General features: G+C 35.2%; 1 protein-coding gene across 18 annotated transcripts in view; it reads right to left on the reverse strand.

The window, feature by feature from the left end:
- CHD9 (chromodomain helicase DNA binding protein 9) overlaps nucleotides 1–18052 on the reverse strand; it is a 221324-nt gene that overhangs the window by 47205 nt on the left and 156067 nt on the right. For 16 of the 18 annotated variants that reach the window (XM_082712153.1, XM_082712156.1, XM_082712159.1 and 13 more), the window contains 7 exons: nucleotides 16970–17113; nucleotides 16595–16850; nucleotides 15072–15282; nucleotides 12850–13045; nucleotides 10197–10364; nucleotides 9314–9493; nucleotides 2519–2629 (listed from right to left, as the gene is read on the reverse strand). In XM_082712153.1, coding sequence (XP_082568279.1) covers nucleotides 2519–2629; nucleotides 9314–9493; nucleotides 10197–10364; nucleotides 12850–13045; nucleotides 15072–15282; nucleotides 16595–16850; nucleotides 16970–17113 — 1266 coding nt within the window. The remainder of the gene's footprint in view (nucleotides 1–2518; nucleotides 2630–9313; nucleotides 9494–10196; nucleotides 10365–12849; nucleotides 13046–15071; nucleotides 15283–16594; nucleotides 16851–16969; nucleotides 17114–18052) is intronic. The other 2 variants (XM_082712144.1, XM_082712160.1) reach the window with 1 other exon arrangement.

The raw sequence follows: 18052 nt of genomic DNA on the forward strand, positions 1-18052 counted from the left end.
GCCACAATGTCACTTCTATTTCTGGAATACACGGAGCTTATTTCCACCAGCGGCTCAATGCCATCCCCTGCACCTTGAAAGATTTTCCTCGAGTCTTTACATTGTTGGCTCTTTCTGGTCATTCAATCTTAGCACAACTGTCCCCTCAGTGACCTCCCCTGACCACCTGATTTCATGCTGTCATACCTCCCAGCATTCCCAACCATCTGACTATTCTATTTTCTTCCCTCTCTGATATCATCTTATGTATGTGTCTATTTCTGTCTCACCCACCAGAATTCGTAAGCTCTATCAAAGCAGTCATTGATCTGTCTTGTGCACATGAGCCCTACTGTGAGAATGGTCCTTGACTCACAGTATGCTCTAGCTGCACTACTGCATAAATACATAGGAATGTCTATGGGTTCCCAATATCTCCTTTTGAAAAATCATAAATAAATATGCTATAAGCATCATTCCACATCTCCCTCTCTTTTAAAATTTAACTGTTTTGGAGGTCTTTCTGGGCCAGTAGTACATAGGGATATACATGATTATTTTTACTTATTGCATTAAATAGTAAAAGATGTGTTAATCCTCTATCATAAGAAATTTAATTAGTTTACACATTTTTTCTAAAACAAAGAATGTGGCAATGAGCATCACTGTACTGTATCATCACTGAACATGTACGATTTTTGCTGAAAGACAGGTTCCTAAAAGTCTATTTAATATTTTTGACAATTCATTTTTCCAGGGGAAGTTTAGATATCATTTGGTTATATGAAACAACTGTTAGCTTTTAATTTGGGTTGCATTTCTATGCTTATAAATTCTAAAAATGTTTAAAATATATAGTTTTCAATTTCCAATGGAGAAATCTTGCAATTAAATTTGATAATTCACTTTACTAAAATCATACACATCTGTCAGTAGGTATACCCCTAAATGTTTTGTAACTTTTTTCTACAGTGAATATATGTTTTCTTCCATTGTATTTTTCTACTTCTATTAGTACTGATATTTAAGAAGACTAAATGGCATATTTATTTTTCATCCAGTTAATTCATTAGACTCATTTATTAATTTTGATAATGGCTTTAAGATTTCCTTGCCTTTTTAGGCATATAAACATGTCATACCCAATGATGTTTTATAAATATCTTTTCAAATTTACTTATTTGTTCCATATAGAATTACTTCTATTTCTGAAATATATTAAGTAATAATGATGATGTATGGTAGTGGTGTTATTTCTCACTGTAAAGTTTTACATTTTAAAAGGCTGTTAAGGGGCGCCTGGGCGGCTCAGTGGGTTAAGCCGCTGCCTTCGGCTCGGGTCATGATCTCAGAGTCCTGGGATCGAGTCCCGCATCAGGCTCTCTGCTCAGCAGGGAGCCTGCTTCCTCCTCTCTCTCTGCCTGCCTCTCTGCCTACTTGTGATCTCTGTCGGTCAAATAAATAAATAAAATCTTTAAAAAAAAAAAATAAAAGGCTGTTAAAATAGATCCCATACATCAATGCTTAATATAAAATTCTTTTTTATATTCTTTTTTATATTATCTTGATAATGCATAAGCTGCAAACACTGATTCCTACACAATAATTAGATGTCTTATGAAGTAAACAGTTATGTTATTATCAGTTCTACAAACTGTTCTTTAGCTTTTTGGTCCTTTCTTAATTCTAAGGGAAGTTACAAAAGAAACAGTTTAAAAATGTTTCTTTCTTGGGGCGCCTGGGTGGCTCAGTGGGTTAAGCCGCTGCCTTCGGCTCAGGTCGTGATCTCAGAGTCCTGGGATCAAGCCCCGCATCAGGCTCTCTGCTCAGCAGGGAGCCTGCTTCCTCCTCTCTCTCTGCCTGCCTCTCTGCCTGCTTGTCATCTCTCTCTGTCAAATAAATAAATAAAATCTTTTAAAAAAAAAAAGTTTCTTTCTTGAGTGCATTTTTTTCTCCTTTTATATCTGACTGATCATCATTAATGGGAGCAGACTCCAAGAAAACAAAGTTAAAGAGCAAAATCAAAGTAACTGATGATTTAAAGACATTTTAAAAATCGAAAACATTGTACTTTTAAGAATATAAATATCTGGGGGCGCCTGGGTAGCTCAGTGGGTTAAAGCCTCTGCCTTCACCTCAGGTCATGATCCCAGGGTCCTGGGATCAAGCCCCACATCGGGCTTTCTGCTTGGCCGGGAGCCTGCTTCCCTTCCTCTCTCTCTGTCTGTCTCTCTGCTACTTGTGATCTCTGTCTGACAAATAAATAAATAAAATTAAAAAAAAAAAAAAGAAAGAAAAAAGAATATGCATATCCAAACTTAAACTTCCCTTGCATTACCACCAATCACGGCAGATATCAGAGGTATTAAACTGAAGCGGTGTCTGGCTCAACAGGTGCTCATTTTAATACCCCACATCAAATTAGTTATTCAGATAAATTTATTTCAGTAAGTACACAGTTGAATACCTTAAAATATTACAATAATATTACCGAAGTATCCCAATAGGTAATTTTTTTTAAAGGGAAAGAAATACTTACTCTGCCACTGATGGCATCTATATCTATTTCTGCCTTTTTAGCCCATTTTTGCCAGAAGTTGGGATCATCTAAGGAAATATCTGTCCGATTCCCAGATGCCACAAAGCTTGCCTGAAACACATAATGGCAGTTTCTTAAAATGTTATGACACTTAGAGGAAAATCTACCACAGTATATTCACAACATCATCTCTTCACATTTACTGGGGATAGAATATGAATTCATCATACACACATACATTTAAAAGATGTGCCAAATGGGATGGCCTGAAACGCAGCACAGCAAATGCTAAGGCAAAAGCCTCACTGCCAACACAGGCTGTGGATTTAGGAAAAGATTAAGTAAGTTATTAGTCTTGTTTAGCTCAAGCTTTTGGTAAGTAAGATCAAATCCTTTTGGTGAAGAAACTACACAGGACAGAGATATGCTTTCTAGAAACACTATATGAGTATTAAGAAATTAGGGTTAGCACAAGAAATTTCAAACCTGCTTGCCCCATACAGTTCATTTTCTGGTATACTACTTTATTTCTATCATATTTTTAGATAGATATGCCTCCTAAAGAAAATGTAATACAGGATACGAGGAAAAAAGTCACCATCTGTCTTTACATTAAAAATGCTTTTCCTTACAACAAAAATACTGCATAGCCATTGTTAAAGTTTAAGAGATTACAGAGGAACAAAAGAAAAAATAACTGATTTACTTTCTTAAATATTGTATAAATTATACAGTCTTTTAGTTGGAAGAAACTAGATATTTACAGCTCAACACTGGAACTTAAAAACTAATAACCATTATTTGCAACTTAAGTTCCTGAAAACAGATATGCTACTTCAAGGAAAGTCATTAAAGTGCTTTATAAAGAAGTAGTGAAGATACATGGTGCTTTAAAAAAGAAAGAGCCTGGAAAACACATGGTAACACTTACAAGAATTAAAGGAAGAATACAGTCACATAATTTTCAAAGGAGAATATAATTTGTAAATGGCTTTAAGATAATGACTAATTATCTGGGATATAATCAAATGATAAAAATCTTCATTAAAAAACCCATTTTGATGGAATCTTAAAATGCAGAAAATTACACATTAAAGAGATAATAAAACAGCTATAAACAAGCAAGCTATTTATGACATTCAAAAGAAGTCTGGAACTCTGAAAATTTGAACACTGGAAAACCGATGATAGGAAGGAATTACTGATCGAGATTGTGACCTGAGCTGAATGAAATAAAGAGATGCTCAGCTGACTGCACCACTTAGGGGCCCTGATAATTTTATCTTTATTATTTCATTGAACTTAAAAGATTTTATTTATTTATTTAAAAAGATTTTATTTATTTATTTGCCAGAGAGAGAGAGAGAGAGAGAGAGAGTGAGCACAGGCAGGCAGAGTAGCAGCAGAGGCAGAGGGAGAAGCAGGCTCCCCGCCAAATAAGGAGCCCGATGTGGGACTCGATCCCAGGACGCTGGGATCATGACCTGAGCCAAAGGCAGCCGCTTAACCACCTGAGCCACCCAGGTATCCCAAAAGATTTTATTTATTTATTTATTTATTGGAGAGAGAGACAGAGAGAGCAGGAGGCTGAGGGAGAAGAAGGCTCCCCGCTGAGCAGGGAGCCTGATGCAGGACTCGATCCCAGGACCCTGGAACCATGACCTGAGCTGAAGGCAGATGTTTAACTGAGCCATGCAGGAGACCCTATTTTTAAACATAATAATAAGTACTGTGGCTGTGTTAAAGAAATTTTCATAGATCTTATATATATGTTTGTATATATAATATCTGGGATTTCCTTTAAAATAATATGAAAGATGGAGAGAGTAATGACGAAGCAAGCTTGGCATGAGTTGATAATTGCTGATAAATGAAGCTAGGTGACAAGGGCATAGGTTTCATTATACCACTGTCTATATTTGTAGTCTGAATTTTAATATTGCATCTAACGAGTAGGAACAAAATTAAAATCCTAAGTGCTTCTTGCTGAACTTTAAGATTCTGTTCATGACACTGCTTACCAAGTAGTAAGTACATTCCTTCCATCAAACATGCTTTTGAGGCTAGGTTATTAAGATGCTTGTGTACAGCAAGTGATGAAATATTATAAATGTTAAATATGTGCATTTTGCTGGCATTTTTATGAAACATAAGTGATGGAAATAAATGTTTTAACGAAATGATTTTTTTTTTTTTTGCTTGTTCTAAATTATGGCTTTAATATTGGGAAACTACTAAAACTAGGAATTTTTTAAAATAGTAATTTTTAATTTGTTGACATGATGAGTGTGATAGGGTGAGTAATAGCTCCCAAAGATATTTAGGTCCTAATTCCTGGATCCTTGTGAATGTTTATGGCAAAAGAGGCTTGGCAGATGTGATAAAGTTAATAATTTTTGAAATGGGGAGATTAGCCTGTATTATACAGGTGAGCCCTAAATATAATCACAACTGTCCTTAAAAAGAGGGAAAGAGGAAAAGACTTTTGTGACAACAAAAGCAGAGATTGGAATAATATGGTCACAAGCCACAAAATGCAGGCACTTGTAAAAGGTGGAAGAGATAACAAACAGATTCCCCCCTAGAGCATCGGAAGAAACCAGCCCTATTGACACCTTGAGTTTTAGCCCTACAAGACTCATTTTGGACTTCTGACATCCACAAGTATAAGAGAATAATTTGTGTTCTGGTTATTTGTTACAGGGGCAACAGAAAATAATACAATGAGATACCTCTTAATGATAAACCACTCATTATACAAACTCATATCCAACTTAAAAAGAATACAGGCTAACTAGCCTAATGAAATGAAAAGTAGTAGCCCTTATCATCTGCATGACAATCAAAGTGTTATGATTGAATATAAGGAATAGACATTTAACTTTACTCAAGTAATTCCTAAACCATGAGGGGATGTCTACTTATTAATTCAGAAATGAATTTTTCTTAAGTGAGGACATAGGACATCCATACTTTCAAATCTTCATTACTATAAACTCTTCAATTTCCAGAAACACTGAAAAGTTCACTGAAGTTCATAGGGTTTTATTTTATATTATAGTTTCATTGACACTTGCTTCTTGAGATTTAACAGATCTGGCAAATGAGCATCTGCTTTACATGGGCATTGAATACGAAAAGCCGTTAAAGAGAAACAATTAAATTTTTGAAATCAAGCTTATGGTTGCTAACCTTAAAAAAATTTTATGTTGCAGTAGATAATTGCTTTTATTCTGCTACCACATAACTACTGATAATTAAAATAATTTACCTGGAAGAAACTATACATCACAATTCACTAGCTTCTGTTACATTCATTATAAGAAAAATGATGTATTTATTTTTCAAATAAAATTTAAAAAAAAAACTTCTAAAGAATTCTAGACACTATTGTTAAATGACATACAACTTATTTTGAAGATGACTTCCAAAATTCTCAAGGACTATAATGAATGCCTACAGAAATAAAATTCCTATTGTAGAAGATGTCATCGTACAGGTATACTGATTACTTCCAAATGTTAAATCTTAATATCCTAATTCCTCTAAAAATATTTTTCTTTAAATGTTTTCCCTCAATCATTAAATCCTTTTATTATTTACAAGGGAAGACTTTTTATTTTTATTATTATTTTTAATTCTGTTATGTTAGTCACCATATATCATTTTTTTCTTTTTTTTTTTTAAGATTTTTTCTTATTTATTTGACAGAGAGAGAGAACACAAGTAGGCAGAGCAGCAGACAGAGGGAGAGGGAGAAGCAGACTCTGCTGAGCAGGGAGCCTGACGTGGGCTTGATCCCTGAGATCATGACCTGAGCTGAAGGCAGAGGCTTAACTCATTGAGCCACCCAGGCACCCACATCATTAGTTTTTGATGTAGTGTTCCATGATTCATTGTTTGCGTAGGGAAGACTTTTTAAATGCAGAAATCCATCTTCCTACATCAGAAGGTAGCAGAAGGACAGTGGGCGCCACAGAAGGGCCCTTACAAATAAGCAATTCACTGAAGCTTGATACATAGACTGCTTTGTTTTTGTGAATTAAGCAATTCAAAGTCTTGTTCTCTACCAGAAAATACAGAAATCAAATGAGAAAAATTTTCTCTATTTCTTGGGTCCACCTGATTGCCCTTACAAAAGTATCTCAAAACAAGGTTTAGGTGATAGAACCACTTACAAACGAAGCTACCAATACTGAGTTTCATTTGCTGGATAGGTACTAAGTCTAAATAAAGAGTCTTATTATGTTCTCTGCATATATAGAGCTTTTCATAAAAAAAAACTTTGATAATGCAAAGAAAGACTGAAATTACTTCATGTATCCAAACCACTTTAAAACAATTAAACATAGAGGAAATCTTTGGAAATTCCAGAGAAAGTATAAAATACTATCAACTTTGCACCTTTGGTACCCCTGTACAGAGGTGCCGTATTCTAATATGCCAAATGTCCACCATACAGTGGCACTCGCTCACAACAGTGGAAATGAACAAATTCCAAGACAACTACAGGCAAACTCTCTGGACTTCCTCAACCACTGAAGTGCCTCTTCAGTCAGCCTTCTTTTCAAATACAAATTACTCCATGGTCTGAGGGTTTTTCAAATAGAAATTTAAATGTTTAAGTATTTCACATTCTTACAGCACAGCTGGTTATGATTAGAGTATACTTGAATAAAATAATACTCATACAGCACTTTACTATAAAGTGGAAAAGGCCAAGCAAGATTATGACGCTCTCCTCTTTAAAGACAAGAAAGTCTCTTAAAGGTTAATTGTCCACGGTCACTCGGCTTATGAGTCAGAAATCAAACTCTAGTGTACTGGTTTTCCATAATGATTTTCATTAACACTGTACATGAGGAAACTTGGAATCACCTGTGGTCATTAAACACTTTACTCATGTCTACATTAATTAAAATAGAAAAAAAAAACCTTTAAGGAAAGTATCTCTAGGCACAGCGTAACCAACAAAGGTGATTTCTGTACTATCTGCACAGTATGTTGACAACTTGGGTATAGCCAAGGAATCCCAAGTAAACAAGATTTCTCATGAAAGCAGTTAGAGTCCAGTGGTGACCAGTTGTAGTTCTCAGCCTTATTCTTCTGCAGTATTCTTTTTGTTTCCACAATACTACTTTCTTCTGATTTCTTCTCTGTGAACTCTCAAATCTGTCTGTTTCCTAGGCAACTCTCCTGGACACCTCCACCTGAATCCCCTGTAAGTGCCACAGATACAACAGCCTCCGGTATTTTGTTTTCTCCACATAAACTTCCTTCTCGTGAATTCTCTAGCTTACTTAATGATTCCATGACCCTCCATACTATTTGAGCCAGAAATCTTCAAGTCCCTTTGACTCCCCACTTCCATACATTTCTAACGGGTCATCAATTCCCGTTGATTCAAGTGGTGCTCCACTACCCTACTCACCCATCACCATATCCGATATAAGCCTCTTACCTGGTATCCTTGCCTCTAGTTCTTCTCCTTTCAAACTCATTCTCCACACTGCTGCTAGAGTTAAACTCCTCAACTGCATTCATTATGTCCATTTTCTGCTTGAAGGGATTTAAAAGCTTTTTAACTGCCTCAGGATCAAGTTCAAATTCCTCAAAATGGAATTTTTTTGAGCCCTTCACAATTTGGGTCTGACCTCCCTAATCCCTTCATTTTTATCTCCATTTAATTCACCCCGTGCACCTATAATGCCTGTACCATATTCCTTCAAATCTTACTTGTACTTTAGGAACACACGACTCATTTCTGTGACTCTCCCTGTAGCACAGTGAAACTCACGCTTCCTTCAAGACTCAGCTCAGATGTGATTTTCTCTGCAAAGGCGTTCCTGAATCTCTGGCTTTTCTATTTTACGCAAAATTAATCATCTCCTTCTTTGCTTTTTTTCAACAACTAGAATCCTTTCATTCTAGTATTCCCAGGATGTAGCAAGGTACCTGACACATGATTTCATTAGTTTGCTGATTGAATGCAAGAGAAAAGTTTTCACTGGAAGACTGGTATTACTTTGGGTGCAGTATCTACAGTACTTGCTCTAAAACAGAATTCTCCTAAAGATAAAGAGACTCTTCTGGAGTGAAAGTGGAAAGGAGGCTACAGAAAGGAAAGGAAGGGGAAAAGAGAAAACCTGTATGAACCACTGCAGGCGACAGAATTCTGTAATAAGAAACTCTTCAGATAAATACAAGATATAGGTTTACCCCATATCTCTTTATAAAAAAAAAAGGGGGGGGGTGAATATAAAGGCAGTTAGTAAACTTTTGAAATGTTTTCCCAAAATAAGGTAGACTATTATGAATACTTCCTTTCAAGACACAAATTTCGTTTTACCCTCCCCAAATTAGATTTAAGTATTTAAGATGAAATTAGAAATCCTTTCTCTTCTTTAAATACTTTAAATTATAGTCAGTTAATTTAAGATGAGTTAACCTCCTACACTATTACCCACATTTTGCTCTGGCTTCAGCATATATGTTCTTTAATTTCTAAATCTGGTTTTAAATGTTCTATTCTGATTAATGCATAGAACGATTTTTGGTTATTATACTTACTCCATTTCACTAGGATCAGAAGAATGCATGTGAAATTTGATATCAGAGGTCAGAAAAAAAATGAAGGAAAAGAATATATAACCTTCTGCTTCTAAGCTAATTTAGTTTATTTAAATATTAAGTATGTTTAATATATACTCTGCAAATAATTAATAGACTAAAAGAGGGAAATTTTTTAAATTGTCAACATTACTAGTATATTTATAAAATATCACTCACTGTTACCTTGGCAAATGTTGACCCACGTCCTTCTGACTCAATTGTTATAGTTTTTGTCCGACGTAGTAAAATCTGATCGATATCCTCCTCACAGAATTTAGAGCCTTCATCTTCTTCCTCCATAATGGCACCGTAAGCACCTCTTCGAAGCAGATCTTCTATTTCCTTTTTGGAAAGCTGTTGAATCTAAAGAGAAAATAATTTTGGTAACAGTATTATTATGCAGTTCCTAAAATGAGAAACCATCCCCCAAATTTTCCAAAATGTACACAGAGTCAAGTTTAAATTGCCTCTGGGGTTTATCATATATACAAGAGAGAATTCTCTGAAAGAACACATTGAAGCTGCTGACTTCTTTCTTATTATCTTTAAAGTAGTATTTGCCATGTGCCTCTAATAGCTTCAGTTATGACAAAGCCTATGGGGCAGATAACCTCTGAAGGTTCTTTTTAGTACTAGCATTCTATAGCTGTTACAAGCACTAGATATAGGGTAACAATCTTGAGGGGAAAACATGCTCCCCAAAATCATATAAAACAAAACAAAGCCAATGCCAGTAGTCTGACACAAAAATTTGAAAAAGCTGTTTATAGAAATAATGCAGAAAAATTCACAAATTCTGTTTTGCTATGCCATGATACAAACATCCTAAAAGCAGAGCAAAGAAGTTCAGCCTTGAAAATATTCTTAGAACTCATGAGCACTGGAGCAATACAGACAGGACAGAATTCATAAGCATTAACTAAATACAGGTCTATTCTGAAGTGCCTCCTTACATGAAAGTATTTTGCATTCAGTATGGATCAAAATTAAATGATATACTACCTGAAGTTAAAATTAAATGCAAGTAAGAACACAAACACTACAAGTGAAAAGAAAATATACATACACCACCAACATTACTTTCTCTTCCACTCATGCTCTGTAACACAGCCTTATCTAGACCCAGTTTCAGACTGGCTCGGTCAAACATCTCTCTCTCATATGAGTTACGAGTTACTAGTCGGTAGACTTTAACTGCTTTATTCTGACCAATTCTGTGGCAACGAGCTTGGGCCTATAAAAAATGAAGTTACAGATTCAGTTTACTTGACAAAGTAGCACAAAGGGGATTACACAAAAGGCATTTAACAATAAACTATCTCAATGGAATATAAAAGCATGGAAGAATTTTTAGAAACTCTTGCTATAGAATTAGCTATAACCTTTTTCTAGAAATTAAGGTAGTGCTTACTAAAATGAGAAATGATTCCATAATCAGCAGTAAGTTAAAATTTAAGCTTGTATTTCAGAGAATATAAATAAATCCATGAGGCATTAATGTTTTTAAAGAGGGTATCATCAAAATACCTTTAGACAGGAATGTGAACTGCTATGAACAGATTATTTTTAGCTGCTGACAACTCAACCTTTAAACTTAAAACATAACTCTGAATTTCTCGAGTTTTTTCTACTACATTATCAATAAACTTTTCAATACATTTTAGTTATGCTGGGTAATTTGGAGGGGGATAAAAACTTAAGGTGAGTATCTCCAGAGACATAATTTTACTTAAACAAGAAAAGAACTAATTACTTAATATGCATATGCATTGGAAGTAGAGACCTCGGAGATTATATAAGAACTTTATTTTTTTCAGAGACGGGGGAGAAAGTGAGAGAGAGAGAAAGGGGGGCAGGGGCAGGAGAGGGAGAGAAAGTCTTATGCAGGTTCCACATCAGCTTGGAGGCTGAGGCTCGACAACCCTGAGGTTATGATCTGAGCTGAAATCAAGAGTTGGACACTTACCCATCTGAACCACCAAGTGCCCCAAGAACTTCTTATTTTATCTTGGGGTTCCACAAAACTTAAAATTTATGTTTTAAATTTAGACTCTAAAGGTTTCAAGGAATCAGTGGCTTTCTCACAAATTGCTAATCACCTTCCCATTATCTTCAGAAGACTAAATTATAATTTGTGGCTTTAAACTTACAGGTGGCATTGATGCTATACTCTGCTGACATCTTTATTCTATCATATACTCTTTGTGCTTTTTACAACTCAGAATTGTGGGTGAAGAACCTTGCTCCAGGTGTAGGGAAAGTATAAGAGGCCAAATTTTTCATTGGTCTATGAAGGCTAGATTTACATTAGCAGTAAGTACGAAAAAACCAAGTGAGAGGAAGAAATTGGGGAGTCTGATATAGTTTTTCCCGTTTCTCCTCAGGTTCTATCATGTGATTTTATTTTAGATTAACTTTTAGAACACCAAATGTGCTGTAGACTGTGTAAGTATAAACATGCATCCAAAAGGCAAAAAATTATAATTGGGGTTTCTCTTAGAGATTGGTAAATTACACCCTGTGGACCAAAATTGGCCTGCCAACTAAGAATGGCTTCTACGCTTTTAAGGGACCATAAACACAAATGACAAAGCACGTATGGCAGACTCCTTATGTAATCCACAAAAGCCTCAAATACTTGCTACCTGGCCTTTTACAGGAAGAGTTTGTCGCTGGTCTATTAATTTTGGATCTTTGATATTTTGAACTAGATTACATATAGTTACACAAATGAGAGGTTAAAACCTTATTTTTTATTGAGCTAGGTATATTCTCAGTAAAAATTTACCGTATTTGGTATTATAACAGCTTAAAGTAATAATATTAATTATAATATAACAAAGTCTACCATGAAAAATAAAAGAATTTCTTAATCTTTGTTCTCATATCTATCCCAGATGCTTATCTTCTACAAACTTTGATGCTATTTCATCACCCTACTAATATTAATACTCCTGTTTCTATGAGGTCCAAGTACTATCTTAACTTAGACATGTATCTTAAATTTTTACAGTATTTCATAAAAAGGCATAGTCTATTAGGTCTTAATTCTATGCAGATGATACTATATTGATAATTGAGAAGATAAAAGTAAGATAAGTGCTTATTTTTCAGAAAGAAAGATTCTGAAGTTTTTATTTATTATAAAGAACTTTTAAAAAAGGACTTATTTATTTATTTGGGAGAAAGGGAGGGAGAGAGGGAGGGAAGGGGAGAGAGAGAGAGAACGAGTGAGCGAGAGCACACACTTGTGCATGTGGGGCAAGGGAGGGGCAGAGGGAGAGAGACACTCAAGTGGGTTCCACGTTGAGTGTAGAGTCCAAGGTAGGCCTCAATCTTTACCACCCTAAGATCAGCACTTGAGCTGAAACCAAGCAGACACTTAACCAACTGAGCCACCCAGGTGCCCCACAAAGAAGTCACTCTTAAAGCTTAGGCCTCTCTCAAATTTACATAATATACTTCAAACGAATATTGTACTCAAGTAGATAAACCTACATAGAAGACACATAATCTAGATAAGTATATTTTCTTGTCATTAAATTAAAATTAAGATAATTTAATCTATTTGATTTGGCAGAAATATTCCTGCCAACATACATGTTCCTTAGGGAAACATACATGTTCGTTTGTTCAGAAAAAAACAAGAGGTTGAGGATCAAAAACAGTTCTAGGAATGAAAAAAGAAATTTAATTCTTTTGCCAAGCAATGTATTTACCTGCAGGTCATTCTGAGGATTCCAATCAGAATCAAAAATTATACACGTATCAGCAGCAGTTAGGTTGATGCCCAACCCACCAGCTCGGGTACACAGAAGGAAAACAAATCGATCTGAATCAGGTTTACTAAATCGATCTATAGCAGCTTGTCGAAGATTCCCTCTAACCCTTCCATCGATTCGCTCATATAAGTATCTATCAAATGAAATGTCATAAATTTAGTTAGATGAATATAATGAAAATAAAGACACACTTTATCAAATGTAAAGTCAGTTTCCTTGCAACATTATGTTTACTATAAAATTAAGAGGCAATATCACCCCAATTAGTTTCTCCGGTTTTATAATTCTCAGTGCTGGTGGTAGGGAGGAAACACAAGTAATATAAAGATACAAAATCTTTGCATTCCTCTTGTATAGGTAAAATGCCATCACAATGAATATCATTTTCAGAAGCTGGAATTAAACACGCAAAAACTACCTTGCTGACCTCATTATGATATAGTATATAATGACTTTTTTTTTTTAATAAAAAGCAAAGACTTTCATAGAAGTTCAAGAAGCCTACCAATGTTTCTCTGTCTCAATCATGTTAATCTCTCAAGATATACTTTATTATTTTTTTTTTTTTTAGATTTTATTTATTTGAAAGATCAAGAGAGAGCAAGAAAAAGTGCAAGCAGAGGGAGGGAGAAGCAGACTCCTGGTGAGCAGGAAGCAGGATCATGGGGCTAATCCCAGGACCCTGGGATCATGATGTGAGTTGAAGGCAGAGGTTTAACCCACTAAGCTACCCAGGCACCCATCTCAAGATATACTTGATTGTAAACTGTATCTACCAAGGGCGAACTGAAATACTAATATTTTTTTCAACTTTTTAAATAAGTACTTATTGAAAGGATTTGAAAACAGTAATAAGGCTTTTTGCCTCATTTAACAGATTTTCAAGATATTAACAATATTTGAAACATTAAGAATTTAGGTAAAAAACCCTGTTGTCTAGAACATTCTAAAACTTACTGTAGAATGCCATTTCTTTAGAGTGAATTACTGTTAAGCAGTTAATTTTTAACTTCTTTTATCTTTCCTCATTTACATAAAATTCAGAAACGGACAGCCATTAATAAAATTAAAATAGAAACTAAAAGAAGAATACACAGGATATTTGCCACACCTCTTCTGGTTCAAGACACTTCTTTACAAAAAGAATTTATTAGAGTCTCAGGAGGAGCTCACTGTTGTCTCCAGTACCTGTGAGATGGGGTGTGACTTCTAATTATGTGACATTAAAGATATTTGGGGTTTTCCATGAAGTTCATCTTTATTTTATGAAGTTCTTTGTATCAGGAAATCAAGAAAAAGTAAGAATAGGTATTTTTAGGAATACTGAAATTTTATCTTCCTTCTTGCTTATGTGATATGAAGTTGGGAATAAAATACATTTTGGAATTAGACCAAAGAGTAAAACACTGACACTAAAAACAGAACTAGAAATAAATGAAAAATAAAAATGAACTGCACAACTTCTGATAATCTAAATTACTATAGACCTTTACTTATATATAAGGGTCAAAACCAAAATCTAAAGTCACATCTTTAGATTCTCTTTCAGGGTCACATGTTGGTATCTGACTGGAGCACTAACGTTATAAGAAAATAACCCACGATGAATATCCTATTCATCTAGATGCTAGTTAGACAGTATTGAAGACTATCTTACCGTCGCGCACCAAAACAAAATCAAACCCCACATGAAACAAATGAGAAAAGACTGAAAGCATGAACAAGGGTCAAATGGTATACAGTGAGAGTCAAAGTGTAGCAAGTTCAGGTTCTCATTACAACAATGAAAGATGTGAAAAGGTACTGAACCTTTTTTAATTTTTGAAGACGGTTCATTTAAAGTGTCATTACTGTAAGATTTACATCAAGTAAGATGGACACTAATAAACCCATTCTTAAGTCAACAAATACTTGTCAATTTACAAAGGGTTTCTTCATCAATCTCCTTAGACCCGCCTACTATTTGCAACATATGTAGGTTAGAGGAACACCTGACTCGTAATTGTAAACTACCTTTACTCAGATTTAAATGGGTTCTTACCTAGATAAAGAGCAATAGATGCATAAAGAAAGATTACAGTTCAATGATGCAAAATCCTGAATAGCATATCCTTCGTGTAATTCACAGTATAATTCAGTAGATGAATCCTATGCCTTACCTTTTATGAATGAGATAGTCCTCCAGGATGTCCAGGCAGCGTACCATCTGAGAGAAGATGAGCACTTTATGACCTCCGGCTTTCATTTTGGGAAGCAATTTATCAATAAGGACCAATTTACCAGCAGACTGGATCATTGCTTGAAGATGAAAATCAGAAGCAGCTGGATTATATGTATCTCTAAATTCTCCAAGTATTTTCTCCTCAGCACCTGCCAAAGAAACGTAAGAAGATAGCAACAGTGCACAGATACACACAACCCCTGGTTGCTTTCTTTTTAAAAAAATGGTTATTAGTGCTCCTCTGGGCTTCTGTAATACATTAAAACTTTCTGATGACAAGTATACTGTTTTCATTAGAATTATTTATGTTTGTGGCTAAACACCCATCAAGACTAGACTATAATTCCACTGAGGATGTGGACAATGTCCTAGAGCAACTTTTGATCTCTCCAGACCTCTGGCTTAATGCCCTATATAAATTTACGTTTGCTAAAAGTTTAATGAATGCTATTAGGGAAAGAATTAATGAAAATGTGGTTCTAACCTACATGAGTGAACATGTATTTTTAAACAAACACCTCCTGTTTAAACACCAATAAAACAGTCATCCTCACGAAAGGGTGAGCATAATCAATCTGGATGTGTCTATGGGTATCCTGCTGGCCGTCAAAACAAGGAAACAAGTACAATTAAAAGGGAAGTCAAGTTATAGGTCTTTGTGATGCATTCTTCCTCAGACAGTCCAATGAGCACTAAAGGCTCTCTACCTTCCCTCCACCCATCTGGTCATTAAGTAATAGGATTGCAAGAGAGTGAGCTCCAGGGCTAAGAAACCACGGGTCCTGGATAAAGATGGAAATATATTCTCAGGAATGAGTGAAAAGATACACAGAGAGAACACTAGCAAAGAACCTAATAAGACCTTAAAAAGTAACATTACTATAGTCCAAAAGCTGAGACACTAACTGGAGACCTGGACTGGCTGGAAAGAGACCAGGGGGTGTGGGGGGAGGAGGAATCCAGAGGCCCAAAGGTAGACTCTGCTGTCTTCGCCCAGGAGGAGGATTCAACTGGAGAAGGAAATCCAGTCCAGGTTAGACTGAATGTGAGTCCAGTTCCAGTAGGCTGGCATGCAACTGATCATGGGGAGCCCTCATTCTGAAACACCTTTACCCCCTCAGAGCACCAGAGTGGGGAGCTAGAGCATTGCTGCCTTTCCTTGTAACAGCCATTGCAGCATAGTAAGTTTTTTTTTTTTTTTAATTTTTAAAGATTTTATTTATTTACCTGACAGACAGAGATCACAAGTAGGCAGAGAGGCAGGCAGAGAGAGGAGGAAGCAGGCTCCCCGCTGAGCAGAGAGCCCGACGTGGGGCTCAATCCCAGGACGCTGGGATCATGACCTGAACTGAAGGTAGAGGCTTTAACCCACTGAGCCACCCAGGTGCCTCCCGTAGTGGGTTTTTAAATTTTTTTTTAATTCATGAGTATTTGGTCAAGGAAATAATCCTTTTTAGCTACCTTTAATAAGATACGGATGATTACAGCACTTCCTGAGCTCCATCATGGTATTGACCAAGTTAGGGACATTAGTCTGCCCTGCTCCTTTGGATAAAAATGAGAAGTTCTTCTCCAAAATAGCCCGGTAGTATTTCTTCTGAATGTTAGTAAGTTCCACTTCAATGATGGTTTCTTCCTTTGGTGCCAGCTTCTTTTCCACATCTTCTTTCAATCTTCTCAACATCATTGGCTTTAGAATAGCCTGAAGTTTCTGCACCTGCATAAGAAAAGGATGAAAAGATGTAAACACATATGCACATGCAGTTACAAACTCACATACACAATCACAGTGATAAGAGGGTTGATGGTCTTATTTACAAAGACCAATGAGGATACCTGCTCCTCTGTTTTCAGATCCCCAAATTCTTGCATAAATGTTGATTCAGAAGGAAACCTTAAAGGTTCCAGAAAGTGAAGAAGACTGAACAGTTCTTCTACTGTATTTTGGAGAGGTGTGCCAGTCAGAAGCACCTTGTGTTCCTACATAAATCAAGAATAATTCATGTCAAACACCACAGGACTAAAGTTATATGAAAACTGATATAGGTTATTAAATATTCAGTGTTTCAAAAGCAAGTATTTTTCTAACTCAATTTTTAAGAGTCAATTCAAAATACATCTCTACTTAAGAATCTTCATTAATTTACTTTCTTAATCACCTTTTAAAAACTCTGTATCATTCTTGTAATACTTGACTTAGCATGCTATTTTTACCTATTCAAGAATGCTTTTAAGAGAAAGGTTCTAAATAATTAAGCATATTTTAGATTTTCTCAAAGAAACAGGCCTGAAAAAGAACAAAGAAGGTATTTGTTTCTTTTGTACTCAACAATTCTTGATATGGCAATTTGTATACAAAATGGTTCTCATTCTTTATAATTTGGTTAATCATCACTTGACTTTTCACACAAGGACAATTCTCAAATCATTAAGGCTATAATGTAACACTATGAAGAGCTGATTGGAATATGCTTTTACACTACACTTGTATTATACCTTACATATAATAGTAATAGAAATAAATATTTTTGATGATAGTATAAATTATCATTTAAAATTTAATAATATCTCTAAATATTTATTCTAAATATCTCTAAATATTTAACAATATCTCTAAATATTAAAAAATAAATTAATAAAATCTCTAAATTTCTATATGTATGTGTGTATATGCATATGTATGTATATACTGGCAAAAGTTTAGTTTAGAAAGATACACATCAGTCTGTAAATCCTGGAGTGGGCAGTGGAACTGGGGATGGGCATCAATAGAAAGGAAGTAAAAAAGGGTGCTTCCATGTTCTATGGAATGTAGTTCTGCATACTGGAGTTATTTGTTCAAGTGTTCATTACTAATTCTGTCATTGTAATTAAATGGAACTATTAAAAACTATTCCAAATGCTTATTTGGAATAAGCA

Source organism: Mustela nivalis (genome assembly GCF_964662115.1).
Source record: "Mustela nivalis genome assembly, chromosome: 18".
NCBI classification, from domain to species: Eukaryota; Metazoa; Chordata; class Mammalia; order Carnivora; family Mustelidae; genus Mustela; species Mustela nivalis.